Here is a 20,249-nt window from a genome sequence, read left to right as displayed (position 1 = left end):
TCTTTTGCAAAAAAGAAGCATTACAATTTATCACAATTGTTTTCTAATATTCTTGCTTGTAATATTCTTCAAAATTGTAGACCTAAAACACACTGCAGGCATTTACAATTCTTTTTTTTTTAAAATTATACCCGACATTAAATATTCAACCTTGAATCATCCCTTAATGATAACTATCAATTTACAGGTATTGATTTTCTTGGTCATTACTCAAACATCAATTTAGTTGTTTTTATCTCAAGCGAACATTCTTTCTCAATTTGATTTTTCAAGATCACACGATTTGTAAATTAAGTACCTTTGTCGAAGTTCCATGCTACAAAAGCTCAATACTTCAATGGTTATATATATTTATCATACATCATATTTTTTAACTTTTATGATTTTTGTAAATACTATAGTTATTTATCCTTTGCATATCAAAATATGAAAAGCATAAATTACCAGGATGAACAGTTTTGTTAAGTCATTCAAAATAAAAAGGGTAATTTTCTAAAAATTGTATTTGTATTCTAATGGGATGTTACATAATATTTTTCGTAGTAAAAGCTTTGAAATGAATAAAAGACTTTTGAAAAATGGTTCATAAATACATTCATGACACAGTGTTTAATCCGTTTCTATTTTTTGGCTTTTAGCAACAAGGTAACTTGTAATTATAAGGGTCTGGATGCGTTTACAGAATAAAGAAGAATGGACAAATAGCTCAGAATAAAGGGTTAAAAATTAAAGAGAAAATTGAAGCAAAAAATTTGAACCAAAAAAATGCAAAAATAAAGAATAATTAGGTTTGAAAAACATAGGGAATAGAGAGTAATGTGCAAAAAAATATATCCGTTTGCTTTTGTTTTACATCAGGAACTTGTTGTTCAGTGCTTATCATTTGTTGATGTGGTGTATAAGTTTTTCTTATAAGTTTTGTGTTTTTTTTTGGTATAAATTAGATTTTGAGTTATCCTGTTTGAATTGTTTTAACACACTAGTCATTTTCCGGACCTTTTATAGCTTGCTGTTCAGTGAGAGCCATTTAGCCTTTCTTTTACTTTTTACAAATTGTGACTTGCATAGAGAGTTGCCTCATCGGCACTCATACCAACTTTTTTATTTCTATAGAAATAAAAAGCCTTAAAATATTAAAAGATAAAGAAATAAAGAACCACCTTATCTAACCCCTCAAATATGCACAAACATGTTAACTCTCCCACTCAATCACAAGTTAAATGTCTCAACATTTCTTTACAAATTACAAAAAGTTGCACATCAGTGACAAGATTTTGTGCAATTACATTTAAAATCGTCACAGTTTAAACAACCTCCCTTCTAAACTAACAATTTAATGAACTTACAGAGTGTTATTTTATCAAACATTCAATCCTGGTGTGATTTAAATTGCATTCCGACTTTGTAGGGGTCAAAATTTTAACTTCACTTTTCATTTATTAACACCAAATCACATTTTTTTCATAGTTGTAGTGTAATTTACAGTCAACTTTTAGGAAAAGAAGCCAGGCCAGCGGAAATAGACACATATTCTTTTTATGTTCATGTAAAGGTAAAAGTTGAGATAGAATGGGTCTGAGGGTTACTCTAATCTTCTGTGACAGAATGGGTCTGAGGGTTACTCTAATCTTCTGTGACAGAATGGGTCTGAGGGTTACTCTAATCTTCTGTGACAGAATGGGTCTGAGGGTTACTCTAATCTTCTGTGACAGAATGGGTCTGAGGGTTACTCTAATCTTCTGTGACAGAATGGGTCTGAGGGTTACTCTAATCTTCTGTGACAGAATGGGTCTGAGGGTTACTCTAATCTTCTGTGACAGAATGGGTCTGAGGGTTACTCTAATCTTCTGTGACAGAATGGGTCTGAGGGTTACTCTAATCTTCTGTGACAGAATGGGTCTGAGGGTTACTCTAATCTTCTGTGACAGAATGGGTCTGAGGGTTACTCTAATCTTCTGTGACAGAATGGGTCTGAGGGTTACTCTAATCTTCTGTGACAGAATGGGTCTGAGGGTTACTCTAATCTTCTGTGACAGAATGGGTCTGAGGGTTACTCTAATCTTCTGTGACAGAATGGGTCTGAGGGTTACTCTAATCTTCTGTGACAGAATGGGTCTGAGGGTTACTCTAATCTTCTGTGACAGAATGGGTCTGAGGGTTACTCTAATCTTCTGTGACAGAATGGGTCTGAGGGTTACTCTAATCTTCTGTGACAGAATGGGTCTGAGGGTTACTCTAATCTTCTGTGACAGAATGGGTCTGAGGGTTACTCTAATCTTCTGTGACAGAATGGGTCTGAGGGTTACTCTAATCTTCTGTGACAGAATGGGTCTGAGGGTTACTCTAATCTTCTGTGACAGAATGGGTCTGAGGGTTACTCTAATCTTCTGTGACAGAATGGGTCTGAGGGTTACTCTAATCTTCTGTGACAGAATGGGTCTGAGGGTTACTCTAATCTTCTGTGACAGAATGGGTCTGAGGGTTACTCTAATCTTCTGTGACAGAATGGGTCTGAGGGTTACTCTAATCTTCTGTGACAGAATGGGTCTGAGGGTTACTCTAATCTTCTGTGACAGAATGGGTCTGAGGGTTACTCTAATCTTCTGTGACAGAATGGGTCTGAGGGCTACTCTAATCTTCTGTGACAGAATGGGTCTGAGGGTTACTCTAATCTTCTGTGACAGAATGGGTCTGAGGGTTACTCTAATCTTCTGTGACAGAATGGGTCTGAGGGTTACTCTAATCTTCTGTGACAGAATGGGTCTGAGGGTTACTCTAATCTTCTGTGACAGAATGGGTCTGAGGGCTACTCTAATCTTCTGTGACAGAATGGGTCTGAGGGTTACTCTAATCTAAATAGCTCATAAAGCATCAATAACTGGAACAGAAACTAATATAGTTCATAAAAATATGGTAAAGGTTAGATGAAACATAATAGGGCGACAAATGTACCTTACACTTGGCATTCTGTACACCATCTTTTAGTGGACTCATTGCAAAATGACCATGAAAAAGAGGTCAAGGTCAGACAGACGAGTACCCTAAGGACAATTAAGTCACCTTACAATCATAAGATACACCTAATATGGCTAACTTATAACATGCAGAAATTTAGAAACAAAACTTACTATGAAAACTTAATGTTGACCAATGAACCTTGAAAATGAGGTCAAGGTCAGATGTACACATTGCAATTATGACATTTCAATACAACTGTCCTATTAGTAATTGTATTTGAGAAATGCACTTAAAGTTGAGCAATCAACTATGATAATTATGTTTAGTCAGAATAGCCAGATAATAATAATTCTGAGATTTGTTCCTTTTTCCTTTTGACCAATCAAAAGCTTAGAATATTAATCAAATTTCATTTAATAGTACAAATGTACTACTATCAAACAATATTTGCTGCGTAAAAAGACTTTGATCTAATATGTACTTTGGGTATTATTTATATATCATGCAGCCTTGTCCTTATCCTCCTTCAAGGAAAAAACTTGTAATTATGTTATTTTAAAATCGATACTTCAAAGGCTGCATGTTTATATACTCAAAGGTTGCATTATGAAGAAGTTAAAATACTCAGTTAATGCATTCTAGTAATTGTAAACATTTTAAATATTTTTTCAGCTTTCTGATCATTTTTTTTTTCAAAGCATTTTAAGTTAACTTACATCTAATATAACAAAATTCCCAAAATATTTTTCCTGGTTAATTATGCCCTTGAATTATATGTCAATGTCAAATTTCCCAAAAGACAACATGTTTTGATATCTCATCAAATTCCTATCTGGATTTTTAATGAATTTTACTGCATTTTGCCTCAAAATAATAACTTTTTTATCAGGAGAATGATTTTCCCTTACAAAAACATAATTATGACTTGACATATTCTTCAATATGGAGCAAAAAAATTTAAGAAAAGTGTTATGTTGGTTTTCCCGTTTGAATGGTATTATACTAGCCACACTTAAGACCCTTTATAGCTTGCTATTTTGTGTACAAGCCAAGGCTCTGAGTTGAAGATCGTACTTTGACCGATAATGGTTTGCTTTTTACATATTGTGACTAATGAATGGAGAGTAATGTCTTCTACTCTACTTGGCATTCAAACCACATTTTCCTATAATATCTATGATCTTTTAACACAATATCATGCCGACTAATTCATGACTTAAAAATTAGTTACCCAGCAGTGTTTCAATCATTTACTGATCTGATTCTAAATTCATTTTCAGTTGTTAAAAATGTTATTTTTTTTATTACATACATTTTTTATGACATTCATTCAAAGTCAGTTGCAGTCAACCCAGAATATATCGACTCAATTAGTTCTCAATCTTACTCCCAGATGTTTGGTCCGGAAATGTCTAACTGAATAAAAACTTGGATTATTCTAATCTGAATAGCATCTTTTCAACACTGAAATAAAGAACTTAAGTAGGATTCAATACTCTTTTGTTTTTCTGGACAAAAAATAAAAATTGCTCAAATTAAGATAATTTGTCATACCGTTAAGAACTTGTTACCCTATGGTCTCATGCTGTTTCTGAACTGATTGACCCAAATCAAGTAAAACACCGAACAGTGAAAATAAGTATCCATGTTAATAAGTGTGAAATAATTTTTCATGATTAGTAACAATATAAGCCAGGAGACTGCAGTTCAATCATTATAGTTTAACCATTCATTACTGTAAAGGTATCAAAGGGACGAATCTGCAACCATAAAACTTTACACGTAAAAACAAGAGGCTCTTAAGAGCCTGAATCGCTCTCCTTAATTCTTTTGGTTAAATCTCTCATCAATGATTATTTTGGCTTTTCAATTTATTTAAATGTTCTTTGGATCGTCCTATTTTCTTCAAAAGCAAAAAAAAATAATCATTTTCTCCTATGTTCTATTTTAGCCATAGGAGCTATGTTTCTTGACATACAAGGAAATAAAATATAAAATTTATACTAGATACTCTGAAACTCATTTAGCCTAAGTTTGGCTGAAATTGATACAGCAGTTTCAATGGAGAAGATTTTTCAAAGTAAGTCAACATAATGAACAAATTGCGAAAAAAGTCTTTAAAGGCCAATAACTCCTTAAGGGGTCAATTGACAATTTTGGTCAAATTGACTTATTTGTAGATCTTACTTTGCTGAACATTATTGCTGTTTACAGTTTATCTCTATCTATAATAATATTCAAGATAATAAACAAAAACAGCAAAATTTCCTTAAAATTATCAATTCAGGGGCAGCAACCCAACAACAGGTTGTCTCATTCATCTGAAAATTTCAGGGCAGATAAATCTTGACCTGATAAACAATATTACCCCATGTCAGATTTGCTCTAAATGCTTTGGTTTTTGAGTTATAAGCCAAAAACTGCATTTGACCCCTATGTTCTATTTTTAGCAATGGCGACCATGTTTGTTGATAGATCAAAGTTTCGGATACACTTTATAAACTAGATACCCTAAGGAACATTCAGTTAAAGTTTGGAAGTATTTGGTCCAGTAGTTTCAGAGGAGAAGATTCTTGAAATAGTTTACGACGACGACGGACGACGACAGACCAGGTGAGCTAAAAACTGTCAAATTGTAACACACAGAAAAAGAAGAAAGGTGAAAGAGAGTTGGGAAGGATGGGTGCTATTTTACTAATTTGTAATGAAAAGTAATGTACACATGTAATGGAGGTATTGCATTGATTTTAACTAAAGTAATCATTACATTACATGAAATTGTAATGCAGAAAATGTGCATTACAAATTACTTTACATTACATAAAAAAATGTAATATTACAATGCATTACAATTACAAATTACCATTACCCCAAGCCTGATCAAAGGGCAGTAACTCCAAACTTAACAAGATCTTCAAGTTCCTTGATAACTTAAGTACTTAATTATACAAATATTTGAAATGTTTTTATTAACCAATAGCTACAAAAATTTGGTTTGATAACTAAAACAAGAATGAAATCCTTTAAATCCTAATATCTTATAGGTATTAATAAAAGAGTTGTGGGGGGTAAAGGTCAATGAGACATTCACCTGGTTTACAAAGTAGGCTTTTTTTCTATTTATTTCCCAAAAGGTCTTCCAATAAATATCCTGCCGAGTTGCTGTATTGGTTGCCTTAAATTCGGCTTGTTTCCTTCGATCCTCCTGGAAAATTATATACAATCTATTGGTAGCCAAAGTGATTTCCTTGGACTATACAAAAAAATATACATTCATAGGGATATGCTATGGACTTCCGCATAGAACAAAATAATGTCTGTAAAATGTTCTAGGGTAGAAATGAATTTTCAGGAATAAAGATAGAAGGCACTTTGAAAGACCTAGCAACATAGGTCACAACAATTTCCAACTCTGGAGACTGGACTGGGACCTGATTCACGTCATATTTTAATTTTATATGTTTTGATGGTTCTATTGAAAACCTAACAAAATTCTAGTTGGGTTAATTCTATAAATTCAAAAAATTAAGATCTACCAATTTGATCTGAGTAAAACTCCTTAGTAAATCAAGCATAGACCTATATAGTCAACCCCTGGATACAACTAAACTGGCTTTACTTACTTTAAGAAATAATCAAGGAATTTAACACATATTTACAATATATCAATTCAAAGCAAATTTTACCATAGATCATGTCTTAACGCGAGATCTGGATTTAATAGGGGAATCCTCTTTGATAAACACTGTTTATTTTGGATTATTGCTCGAGTGAAATTTAAATAACAAGATAAAGATAACATATTTTACACTTTAAATGTGGAACTTACAATTTCTACACCGGCAACAACTGTTATGATCTTGAAGGCCAATTTTGTCTATTATGGTTTACTTTTTACAAATTGTAACTTTGATGGAGTCTCAGTTCTCATTGGCACTCATACCACATCTTCTGTATGGTAAACTATAGTTGCTTATATCCATGTCATTTAAACTCTTGTCTCACTAGCAATCATAGTAGTTATCATAGGTATCAGGATTATAATTTAATAAGCCAGACATGCGTTTTGTCATAAGACTCAACAGTGACGCTCATATCAAATTTTTTATAAAGCCAAGCAAGTACAAAGTTGAAGCGCATTGAGGATTCAAAATTCAAAGAAGTTGTGCCAAATACCCCATAGGTAATAATTTATTCCTGGGATAAAAAAATCCTTAGTATTTTGAAATTTTAGAACTTTTAAAATTATTGCCATATTTTTTTTATAGGAGACAGGAATTATACAAATCTAACTCTGAATTTTATCTGGTCTAAAAATTTAAAGATATTATTTTCTTCCCATTTTAATATACCATAAAATGTTAACGGTCCGTTAGCTGTAAACTGTAAACCTATAGAACACCAATAACATGCTTCTAAACTTCATCATTAAATTGCAATTGGAATTTTAAAATCAGCTTTAAATTATTCAAATTCATGCAACTATTTGAAAAATTACATTATTCTTTTGTGTATGATTATAATGGGTTTTCCTCAAATATCTGAAGTCGGAAACCTCACCCCGAAACATCAATTTTTAATGGTGTACAGAAACAAAGACGCTGGGAAAATATGCTTAGTTTTGATGATCGATTTCTAAAGATGGTATCTCTCTGGAGAAATCATCTATTATTAAGGGTAAATATCCATTGATTCAAACACAATAAAGATCGTAACCCAATCTCACATTGGGTCTTCTTATTGTTGACCTAACCCCACCCCTTTCTATACAAACCCATGTACACCTATTGTTAGGCTTACTTTAAACATTATTGATCCCTCCATCTATTAAGAGATTGAAAAATCGAGTTTCTACAAAGATAGACATGAAAATATTAAGAATAAAAGATAGATTGAAAATTTGAAGAATAAAAGATATATATAGATAAACAGTCCAAGTAATGAATTTGGGGCTTATCATGCTATAAAGATAATCGTGAACAAATTGATTTTTAGTGTGTACCAATGTTTTAACCCCTATCAGAAACTGAGTATTTGACAAAATCCTCCGATTAAGGCAGGCTTTATATGGAATATTAGAAAGATAAGCACTAAATTTAATATGAATTTGTAACATAGATAAAATATTTCACAAATTCATTTCATTTTGCAATGAATTCAATATAAATTGTAAACTTATACAAAATATATCGACTATTCTCATGATAGAATACTAGTTTATTGTAATGAATATTGCATTCCTCTTATGAATGTAGAAAACTGCGAGTACAAAATGTCAGCATTCACTGGTGAATAGTTTTCTCATTGGCCATCAAACCACATCTCCTTACAACTTTTGTACTGTACTATTGGTCAAGTTCTTCATTTCTTCTTAATCTAAACATAAAATATTCTGGACAGATGTTTAGCAAACAAAAATCAATTAACCAATCAATCAATCAATTGATCGATTGACCATTGAAGTCAATTCAAAATGAAAACATAATATCTACGAAAATAATACATAACAGTTTGTTCATCGTTGTAAAAATATAAATAACTTATGACAACAGAATAGCAGTGAGTAATTTTACGTAACATGATTCAAAACTGTTACATTATTAATTATATGACAACACCTTTTTTTCGCCCAATGGGAAATTACATACTATAGGAAGATGGCATAACATTAGTCTCAATAAGTACATTAATTATGTAGCAATGAGATTATTCAATGGAAAACTTATCCGTGACAAATGACAGCTGTATGGATAAGTTAAATATAAATTAAGGAAATTCCATTTTTTTATTTTGTATCATTTAAAGGCATTTATATGATGTAGCCAAGAAAACAGAAAATAGACACGACGTTGATGTTAAGGCCATTAAAGCCTGTGAACTACAGTTGTAAGTTTGAACCATCGTTAGGTCACTGTACATCCTTCAACAGTGAACAAAACCCATATGACAATAATAAGCTTTAAAAGGCCCCAACATGAAAAGTGTTATACAATTTATAACCAAGAAAAACTAACACCCAAACACGAAATAATGTAGTTTAACATGATATCACTAAAAACCTACAGTACGTGATTATTAACTCATTAATGGCCTAATGACTGACCCTGCAGACTAGCAGTTGGAATCCATAGTGTACCATCTTGGATAAAATGATACCCATTATTTTGCTTGGACTTATTCCTTATTGTTATATGTTTTATCTTTGCTTGGCCTGTTGTTTTATGTATCATCTTTGCTTGGCCTATTGTTTTATGTATCATCTTTGCATGGCCTATTGTTTTATGTATTATCTTTGCTTGGCCTATTGTTTTATGTATTATCTTTGCTTGGCCTATTGTTTTATGTATCATCTTTGCTTGGCCTATTGTTTTAGGTATCATCTTTGCTTGGCCTATTGTTTTAGGTATTATCTTTGCTTGGCCTATTGTTTTAGGTATCATCTTTGCATGGCCTATTGTTTTAGGTATCATCTTTGCTTGGCCTATTGTTTTAGGTATTATCTTTGCTTGGCCTGTTGTTTTAGGTATCATCTTTGCTTGGCCTGTTGTTTTATGTATCATCTTTGCATGGCCTATTGTTTTATGTATTATCTTTGCTTGGCCTATTGTTATATGTATCATCTTTGCATGGCCTATTGTTATATGTATCATCTTTGCATGGCCTATTGTTATATGTATCATCTTTGCTTGGCCTATTGTTTTATGTATCATCTTTGCATGGCCTATTGTTAGATGTATTATCTTTGCTTGGCCTATTGTTATATGTATTATCTTTGCTTGGCCTATTGTTTTATGTATTATCTTTGCATGGCCTATTGTTTTATGTATTATCTTTGCTTGGCCTATTGTTTTATGTATTATCTTTGCTTGGCCTATTGTTATATGTATTATCTTTGCTTGGCCTATTGTTATATGTATCATCTTTGCATGGCCTGTTGTTTTATGTATCATCTTTGCTTGGCCTATTGTTATATGTATCATCTTTGCTTGGCCTATTGTTATATGTATTATCTTTGCTTGGCCTATTGTTATATGTATTATCTTTGCTTGGCCTATTGTTATATGTATTATCTTTGCTTGGCTTATTGTTATATGTATTATCTTTGCTTGGCTTATTGTTATATGTATTATCTTTGCTTGGCCTATTGTTATATGTATTATCTTTGCTTGGCCTATTGTTATATGTATTATCTTTGCTTGGCCTATTGTTATATGTATTATCTTTGCTTGGCCTATTGTTATATGTATTATCTTTGCTTGGCCTATTGTTATATGTATTATCTTTGCTTGGCCTATTGTTATATGTATTATCTTTGCTTGGCCTATTGTTTTATGTATCATTGTATCATCTTTGCTTGGCCTATTGTTATATGTATTATCTTTGCTTGGCCTATTGTTATATGTATTATCTTTGCTTGGCTTATTGTTATATGTATTATCTTTGCTTGCATGGCCTATTGTTTTATGTATTATCTTTGCTTGGCCTATTGTTTTATGTATTATCTTTGCTTGGCCTATTGTTATATGTATTATCTTTGCTTGGCCTATTGTTTTATGTATCATTGTATCATCTTTGCTTGGCCTATTGTTATATGTATTATCTTTGCTTGGCCTATTGTTATATGTATTATCTTTGCATGGCCTATTGTTATATGTATTATCTTTGCATGGCCTATTGTTATATGTATTATCTTTGCTTGGCCTATTGTTATATGTATTATCTTTGCTTGGCCTATTGTTATATGTATTATCTTTGCTTGGCCTATTGTTTTATGTATCATTGTATCATCTTTGCTTGGCCTATTGTTATATGTATTATCTTTGCTTGGCTTATTGTTATATGTATTATCTTTGCTTGCATGGCCTATTGTTATATGTATTATCTTTGCTTGGCCTATTGTTTTATGTATTAACTTTGCTTGGCCTATTGTTATATGTATTATCTTTGCTTGGCCTATTGTTATATGTATTATCTTTGCATGGCCTATTGTTATATGTATTATCTTTGCTTGGCCTATTGTTATATGTATTATCTTTGCTTGGCCTATTGTTATATGTATTATCTTTGCATGGCCTATTGTTATATGTATTATCTTTGCTTGGCCTATTGTTATATGTGTTATCTTTGCTTGGCCTATTGTTATATGTATTATCTTTGCTTGGCCTATTGTTATATGTATTATCTTTGCATGGCCTATTGTTATATGTATTATCTTTGCTTGGCCTATTGTTATATGTGTTATCTTTGCTTGGCCTATTGTTATATGTATTATCTTTGCTTGGCCTATTGTTATATGTATTATCTTTGCTTGGCCTATTGTTATATGTATTATCTTTGCTTGGCCTATTGTGTTATATGTATCATCTTTGCTTGGCCTATTGTTTTATGTATTATCTTTGCTTGGCCTATTGTTATATGTATTATCTTTGCTTGGCCTATTGTTATATGTATTATCTTTGCTTGGCCTGTTGTTATATGTATCATCTTTGCATGGCCTGTTGTTTTATGTATCATCTTTGCTTGGCCTATTGTTATATGTATTATCTTTGCTTGGCCTATTGTTATATGTATTATCTTTGCTTGGCTTATTGTTATATGTATTATCTTTGCTTGGCTTATTGTTATATGTATTATCTTTGCTTGGCCTATTGTTATATGTATTATCTTTGCTTGGCCTATTGTTATATGTATTATCTTTGCTTGGCCTATTGTTATATGTATTATCTTTGCTTGGCCTATTGTTATATGTATTATCTTTGCTTGGCCTATTGTTTTATGTATCATTGTATCATCTTTGCTTGGCCTATTGTTATATGTATTATCTTTGCTTGGCCTATTGTTATATGTATTATCTTTGCTTGGCTTATTGTTATATGTATTATCTTTGCTTGCATGGCCTATTGTTTTATGTATTATCTTTGCTTGGCCTATTGTTTTATGTATTATCTTTGCTTGGCCTATTGTTATATGTATTATCTTTGCTTGGCCTATTGTTATATGTATTATCTTTGCATGGCCTATTGTTATATGTATTATCTTTGCTTGGCCTATTGTGTTATATGTATCATCTTTGCTTGGCCTATTGTTTTATGTATTATCTTTGCTTGGCCTATTGTTATATGTATTATCTTTGCTTGGCCTATTGTTATATGTATTATCTTTGCTTGGCCTGTTGTTATATGTATCATCTTTGCATGGCCTGTTGTTTTATGTATCATCTTTGCTTGGCCTATTGTTATATGTATTATCTTTGCTTGGCCTATTGTTATATGTATTATCTTTGCTTGGCTTATTGTTATATGTATTATCTTTGCTTGGCTTATTGTTATATGTATTATCTTTGCTTGGCCTATTGTTATATGTATTATCTTTGCTTGGCCTATTGTTATATGTATTATCTTTGCTTGGCTTATTGTTATATGTATTATCTTTGCTTGCATGGCCTATTGTTTTATGTTTTATCTTTGCTTGGCCTATTGTTTTATGTATTAACTTTGCTTGGCCTATTGTTATATGTATTATCTTTGCTTGGCCTATTGTTATATGTATTATCTTTGCATGGCCTATTGTTATATGTATTATCTTTGCTTGGCCTATTGTTATATGTATTATCTTTGCTTGGCCTATTGTTATATGTATTATCTTTGCATGGCCTATTGTTATATGTATTATCTTTGCTTGGCCTATTGTTATATGTGTTATCTTTGCTTGGCCTATTGTTATATGTATTATCTTTGCTTGGCCTATTGTTATATGTATTATCTTTGCATGGCCTATTGTTATATGTATTATCTTTGCTTGGCCTATTGTTATATGTATTATCTTTGCTTGGCCTATTGTTATATGTGTTATCTTTGCATGGCCTATTGTTATATGTGTTATCTTTGCTTGGCCTATTGTTATATGTGTTATCTTTGCTTGGCCTATTGTTATATGTATTATCTTTGCTTGGCCTATTGTTATATGTATTATCTTTGCTTGGCCTATTGTTATATGTATTATCTTTGCTTGGCCTATTGTTATATGTATTATCTTTGCTTGGCCTATTGTTTTATGTATTATCTTTGCTTGGCCTATTGTTTTATGTATTATCTTTGCTTGGCCTATTGTTATATGTATCATCTTTGCATGGCCTATTGTTATATGTATCATCTTTGCATGGCCTATTGTTATATGTATCATCTTTGCATGGCCTATTGTTATATGTATCATCTTTGCTTGGCCTATTGTTTTATGTATCATCTTTGCATGGCCTATTGTTAGATGTATCATCTTTGCTTGGCCTATTGTTTTATGTATCATCTTTGCTTGGCCTATTGTTATATGTATTATCTTTGCTTGGCCTATTGTTAGATGTATCATCTTTGCTTGGCCTATTGTTAGATGTATCATCTTTGCTTGGCCTATTGTTAAATGTATTATCTTTGCTTGGCCTATTGTTAAATGTTTTATCTTTGCTTGGCCTATTGTTAGATGTATCATCTTTGCTTGGCCTATTGTTAGATGTATCATCTTTGCTTGGCCTATTGTTATATGTATTATCTTTGCATGGCCTATTGTTATATGTATTATCTTTGCATGGCCTATTGTTATATGTATTATCTTTGCTTGGCCTATTGTTATATGTATTATCTTTGCTTGGCCTATTGTTATATGTATTATCTTTGCTTGGCCTATTGTTATATGTATTATTTTTGCTTGGCCTATTGTTATATGTATTATTTTTGCTTGGCCTATTGTTATATGTATTATCTTTGCTTGGCCTATTGTTTTATGTATTATCTTTGCTTGGCCTATTGTTATATGTATTATCTTTGCTTGGCCTATTGTTTTATGTATTAACTTTGCTTGGCCTATCTATTCCAAATCCATTCCTACTTTGATGGACTAGGTACATCATCATTAGTAAAGTTATAATTTATTGCATGATAGATCTCCATCAGGAGCTGAATAACTTTGTATAGATCAAAGCGGAATACATTTTGTGCAGCTATAAAACTTAAATGAACAATACATACATAATGTATTCATATCATTTGTTCTGGTAGCCATTTTTTATTACTTTTATTAGTGATTTGTTCCATACGCCTGGCAACCACATGCAGCAATTGATCATAATTGACTTGGTATCATTTTCAATATAATATGATAATAAATTTTTCTTGTACAGCATCAAGGAAATATGCTTATTTCTACACATATATGGTGTGATGCTGCTGCACATGTGTGAGAAAAAGGGGAAGGGGCCTTCAATTCATTTTATTTAAAGCCAATACTCTATTGTGTATAAATTTTGTATTCTGTAAAACCAGGATTAATCTATATGTTCTACATAAAGAAATGCTTGTACCAATTCAGGAATATGCCAGTTGTTTTCCATTCTTTTGATTTTGATTTTGTGATCTGATAAGGGACTTAATTTCAATTTTGAATTTTCTTTGGTGTTTGGTATTTTTATAATTTTCAAAATTACATATATTTTAGCCCCCAATTATTTTTTATTATTCAATTATTTGGCATGCTATTTCTCTTTATATTTAATGTTATTTTCTGCGCTTTTGCTGATCATTCTCTATTTTGTAAACCCTGGGCAGATTACCCAGTCCAGGCCCTCATGTTTGTGTTTTACCCTTTCTGTCACTATTTTTCATAGCCATATTTTCTGTCAATATTTTTCATAGCCATATTTTCTGTCAATATTTTTCATAGCCATATTTTCTGTCAATATTTTTCATAGCCATATTTTTCTGTCACTATTTTTCATAGCTATATTTTCTGTCAATATTTTTCATAGCCATATTTTTCTGTCACTATTTTTCATAGCCATATTTTTCTGTCACTATTTTTCATAGCCAATGACTTGTTTTCAATTTCAGCATCAACTTTCACTTTCCAGGCAAGCATGCAAACAATGGTGTAGAATAAAAGGAAGCATGCAGTCGTCAACATTTATTCCAACAGTAACATATAATACATGCAGTAATACAACAGGATTCAGAACATTCTGTACCAGAAATGAAAACTGTATATTATACCAGCCCTTATAGATCAATAGACAACTTTCGAGTTTGTTGCAAATCCGTCAAAAACTTTGGTTTTAGTGAATATCAATAGTGCATATAGGGGTGTTGTCACTTCTGTTCCTTTGTTGAGCGATTGATGGTAAATTTGATAATTCTATATTGCACTAATAATTTGGCAAATTAAACTCTTATAATTGATATTCAGAACTGCTATCATAGGGGAATTGTGATAAGGTACCTACCAAACAAATACTATTTCTAGTTTATCCTGCACAATGACAATCACCAAGACGCTTGATGAACATTAGTAGTGCAGGGATACAGGCGATGCCTTCTATATGGTAAATGACGTCATAGAGGGGCGTATAATTGACAAGTTTTTTCAGGTGACGGACAAACTCGAAAGTGGTCTATTCTTGTTGATGTCATGTTACTACAGCTTAGTACCCAGACCTTTTGGATGTGAATTTTTCTAATGCAAGGGGAATCAAACTTGCAATAATTGTACCAAGGTCCAATCTGAGAATTTTATGGAGGTTTATACTTTCTTAGGTGAAAGGTTTAGGGGGAATCAACCACATAATTCAACTTAAATTTAAATTGGAAATGTTTAGAATATATTCTGATATTAAATCTTTAAGTGCTTTTTCAAATGCATTATCCCTATAGAATTTGGCCAACAATAAAAAAAAAAAGTCAACAGCTTTTCTAAGTGCTACAAATTGGTGATGCTTATATTGAATTTAACTGCAATTGAAAATATAAACTGATGACCCTTGACCTTTATTAAGTGACCATTTAATTCATTTTCTGTGCAAATATTTTAATCAAAGAAATCAGAATTCCTGTCAATTATTTTGGACTCAGTATAAAATTACTCTATCAATACTCCCACTAAAGGAACAACTTTATTTTCTTTTTTTAATTAAGAGGTGGTATGCAAACGCAGTTCAAGTACTTTTAAAATATGAAAGAACCATTTTAATCTAAAATGTTTTTATTTGCCCCAAGTCTGAAACTTTAAAATTGAAAAGTATATTTCAAGTCTCCAAATTAGAATTCTGATGCAAAATTGAGCACCAGTTCATAAAATTGACACTGAATACTAATGGATGAATAATGGCAAGATTTCATTTCTGTTACAAAAAGTACAAGTAACAATAAACAACTTCATTTCCCACCTTTAGACGAATTGGAGGCAGATCCTATACAAGAATCACTTAATGGTCTTGCTACTTCTAGACTGTCATTATTTCTACTATTATTTTTTTCTATATGAGGTGATTTTTGTTTACCACAACCACCATGTTGAAATCCATTACTGAAATGTTTCTGTCCATCATTTTTCTTCTCTATAAGAGAGGAATCCTTGCTATCACAGCCAGCTTTCATTGAGTCACCATTTTTCAGTTCAGGACTGAAATCTTTCTTTTCATCACCATTTTTCTGTTCAATGATAAAATCTTTCTTTTCTTCATTTTGCTTTTCAACCTGAATTTCATTTAGCAAACTTGTCTCACTTTGTTGCAGATCTAAACCTTGACTTTTACTTTTATCAACTCCTTGGGGACTTTTTCTAGAAGGACTTTTTTTACACGATTCAATACTGTTCTGAGAGTAATCTTTTTCCTGAGTACTTTGTGAAGCCACTGGAGACACTTGAGTTGTCTGCTCTTGGTCAAAGGCGTCGGCTGCTTCATCATCTTCATTAACTTCCTCATCATTATCTTCTCCTTCATCTAAATCGTCTTCCAAATCCTCTTCATCTTCATCATCTTCAACTTGATCCTCTTCCCCTTCGTCATCCCCCTCATCGGGATCATCATCAGGTTCATTAACCACTTCATCTGCACCTTGATCCACCTGTTGGCCAGCCTGATCACTTGCCTGTTGGTCATCTGTGCCTTCTTTTTCTTTTTTCTGAGCCTCTTTGAAAATGGACTTCTTTCCTGGTTTGAACTTTGATCTTTTCCACTTGTGTTCTGGGCAGTAACTGAAAGATTCAAAATATAAAACATTTGAATATGATTAAAATAATGAAGTCTACTTTTTTTTCTTTTAAGGATGAAAAGTTCAGTTTCTTTCATAAAGCAAGCAACGATAAACAAAAGAAAAAATATACTTTCAGGAGTCTGTAGTTCAGTGGTTGTCGTTTGTTTTTCGGTCTTTATTTGTACATAAATTAGGCCGTATACGTTTGAATTGTTTAACATTGTCATATCAGGGCCTTTTATAGCTGACTATGTGGTATGGGCTTTGCTCATTGTTGAAGGCCTTCCTTATACAGTAACCTATAGTTGTTAATGTGTTTGTCATTTTGGTCTCTTGAGCAGATTTGTTGTCTCATTTGCAATCATACCACATATTCTTTTTTAATATTTGGAAGAACAAAAATTGGCTTGATTGTAGATATGTAAGAGTGTTTCCTTTTCCTCTCTTTCTAAATTTTTTTCTTTCACTTACAACAAGTTACAATTAAATAGTAAGCAAGAAGAAGTCAACTTATTAAACCAGTAAACCTTATAACCGGAGAATGAATTTGAGTCCAGAACTTCAAATTGAAAATCATAAACCAGAGATTGCAAATCTTGAACCTAAACAAAATTTTGGACTTTAAGTTTAACTGAGATAAAGTTAACTGAAACCTCAGCACAATTTATTTGATCTTTTTGATATATCTGAGACAAGGAAGCATAGCTAATGATCAGTTTTATACAAATTTCCGTAAAAAATATGATACTTTAAAGCTAACAGACCTGAAGAAAATTACAATTCATTAAGAAATCCTAGATTTAAGTGCTTGACAAGGATCTTATTCCATCTTTTAATTTGTCTGAGTGAGTTATTATTTTTTTTATCTTCCATGAGAAGGATCAGATGGAACAGATCTATTTGTAAAACTATATCATGACTAAATTAATTGTGGTGAACTTCAGTAGCCTCGGTAAATTTTTATTCATAAAAAATGTTCATCAAATCTTTCCAATATTATATGGCAGCCATTTTTTTATTGGTCAAGGAAGCCCATGAGTACTCAGAGGTAACTTTTAATACAACCTTTAGGAGAAAAACAGGCAATCCTGTGCTGTCAACAATATCATGGCAGACAATTTTATTGGTACTTAGAGGAAGCCCACGTGTACTCAGAGGGAACTTTACAACCTTCAGGAGAGGCGACCCCTAGCTATCAACAGCATGGAGCAGAACACACCTCACCACAAGAAGATTGCAAACACCCCGATTGAGAGATGACAGGCTATAGCTCCCTGTAGATGGAATTGTTTTACATTTGTCATTTCAGGGCCTTTTATAGCTGACTATGTGGTATGGGTTTTGCTCATTGTTGGAAACCTTACATGACCTATAGTTGTTAATTTCTGTGTCATTTTGGTCTCTTGTGGAGAGTTATGTCATTGGCAATCATACCATATCTTCTTTTTTTTATATTAGACCAAATGCTTATTTTATGTGTCAAATCTTTAATAGCGCTGACTTAATACTGTATAATTTTTTTCTCCTTGATGAATGCTGTACAGTTGCATATAATTGCTCACATCCACTTCATGTGAACTTTGGTAGATAGTTGTCTCATTGGCAATCATACCACATTTCATTACTTTATACATTATTGCAAGACCACTTTAAGCCCTTGTGAATAAGTAAACAAAGATCTGCCATTAATGACAGATAAAAGCAAATAAATGCATGCAAACAAAACATTTACTGCATGTTTATGCACTTTATCAAAACCCATTATCATTTCAGAAGAATACTCAATCTGGCCACCCATAAGATCTCATAGATAGTGAATGAAAAATCATTTCCAACCAATGAATAAATTGAATACACTATAATCTGCATGTAATCGTGAATTTCTGCAAACAGCCCCTCTATGCTATTTTTAACCACTCCTTACAAACTTTCAAAAGGGTATTAAATGCATTACTGCATCATAAATAGACTTCAAAAACTTTTTGTTTGCTATTCATCTTAAGTTTTTTACATAAATTATAAAACCACAAAATTCCATTTTTAATTTTACTATCTTCCATAAAATGACTATCACTATTCATCCCAAATCTTCCATAAAAGTATTTTTTAATTCCTGTTTCCTCAATACCTTTCGTGTTGAACTTGAGCGATCAAAGAATTTTACACTCAAGAGATTTATGGGTGAATTATAACTCTAAAGGACTTTTATTTTCTCCTTTTGTGGAGACTTCAATACCATTCTGTTTCTCTCTAGATAGTACATGAATAGAAGGTACACTTCAAAGTCCCAATTCACACATGAAATAGAATTAATGATCAATTTCAAATCTTCAACCATAAAAGTTAACAAACCCACTAATGCACCCTTTGAGGTCGTATAAGGCGACTAAATTCATTCATAAATTATAATGAGGGTCTGCAAGAGGTCATTTTAAAGTTCAATGGTGAAAATAGGGCAGCTTTTGTCAACACCTTATAAAAATTCTTATGAGGGCATTGAATTCCTACTAAAAATTATACTGAGGGTTGAACTAGGGCAACTTCAAATAAATTAGTAGAACTAAAATGTACTGTCAAACAAACTGAGGCCATGTAAGCAAGTGGTCAATCCCTTTGTACTCTGTGCAAATTGGCAAAAAAATGGAATACTTGCTTTAGTGCAATATTGCCTGTATTTGGTTTAATATTTATAATTCTAAATCAACTGTTCAAAATCAAGATTTTTTTATGTTTGCACCTTAATTATTGTATGAAAGCTGAAATAATGGAATGCTTGATACATATATGATGTTTTCATAATTTCAAATTTAATCCCGTCACAATTCTTACCATAATTCATAAATATTTAAAACATTACGGTCTCAGATTCAACAATATACAGTGATCTAGAAGAAAAGAAATTATTATTCTCCTTTAACATTAAAGTATATATACACATAAAGATATTAAATTTATGAAGCCTCAAATCAATTTACAGCCAATTCTGCTTTGCTTCTTTTAACCATTAATATTAACTTTGAAATCTAAAAAATAATATTTCCATCCTGGCTGACATTTTACCATTATCAAATAGACCCTCAAGGGCCTCATTTTAAAGTCAACTAGTCCAAACCCCATATGACCACAATATTATAAAGATGATAGCATCATTGTTTTCTCATCTTTATATTGTTACACCAGGGGGCATGGTTCAAATGACAGGTATTTTCTAACAATCCCATATGGATTTGTGATTTTTATAAATATAGTTTTGTAAATATTAAAATCGTTGGTTTT

At 31.9% G+C, this 20,249-nt stretch overlaps 1 protein-coding gene across 6 annotated transcripts in view; it reads right to left on the bottom strand.

The window, feature by feature from the left end:
- LOC134692870 (probable beta-tubulin polyglutamylase) overlaps positions 1-20,249 on the bottom strand; it is a 130,763-nt gene that overhangs the window by 53,144 nt on the left and 57,370 nt on the right. For all 6 annotated transcript variants that reach the window (XM_063553485.1, XM_063553480.1, XM_063553481.1 and 3 more), the window contains one exon: positions 16,163-16,974. In XM_063553485.1, the coding sequence (XP_063409555.1) occupies positions 16,163-16,974 (812 nt within the window). The remainder of the gene's footprint in view (positions 1-16,162; positions 16,975-20,249) is intronic.

This window comes from Mytilus trossulus, chromosome 12 (genome assembly GCF_036588685.1).
Source record: "Mytilus trossulus isolate FHL-02 chromosome 12, PNRI_Mtr1.1.1.hap1, whole genome shotgun sequence".
NCBI lineage: Eukaryota > Metazoa > Mollusca > Bivalvia > Mytilida > Mytilidae > Mytilus > Mytilus trossulus.
Note: the sequence above shows the minus strand (reverse complement) of the source record. Positions and strands in the feature narration are given on the sequence as shown.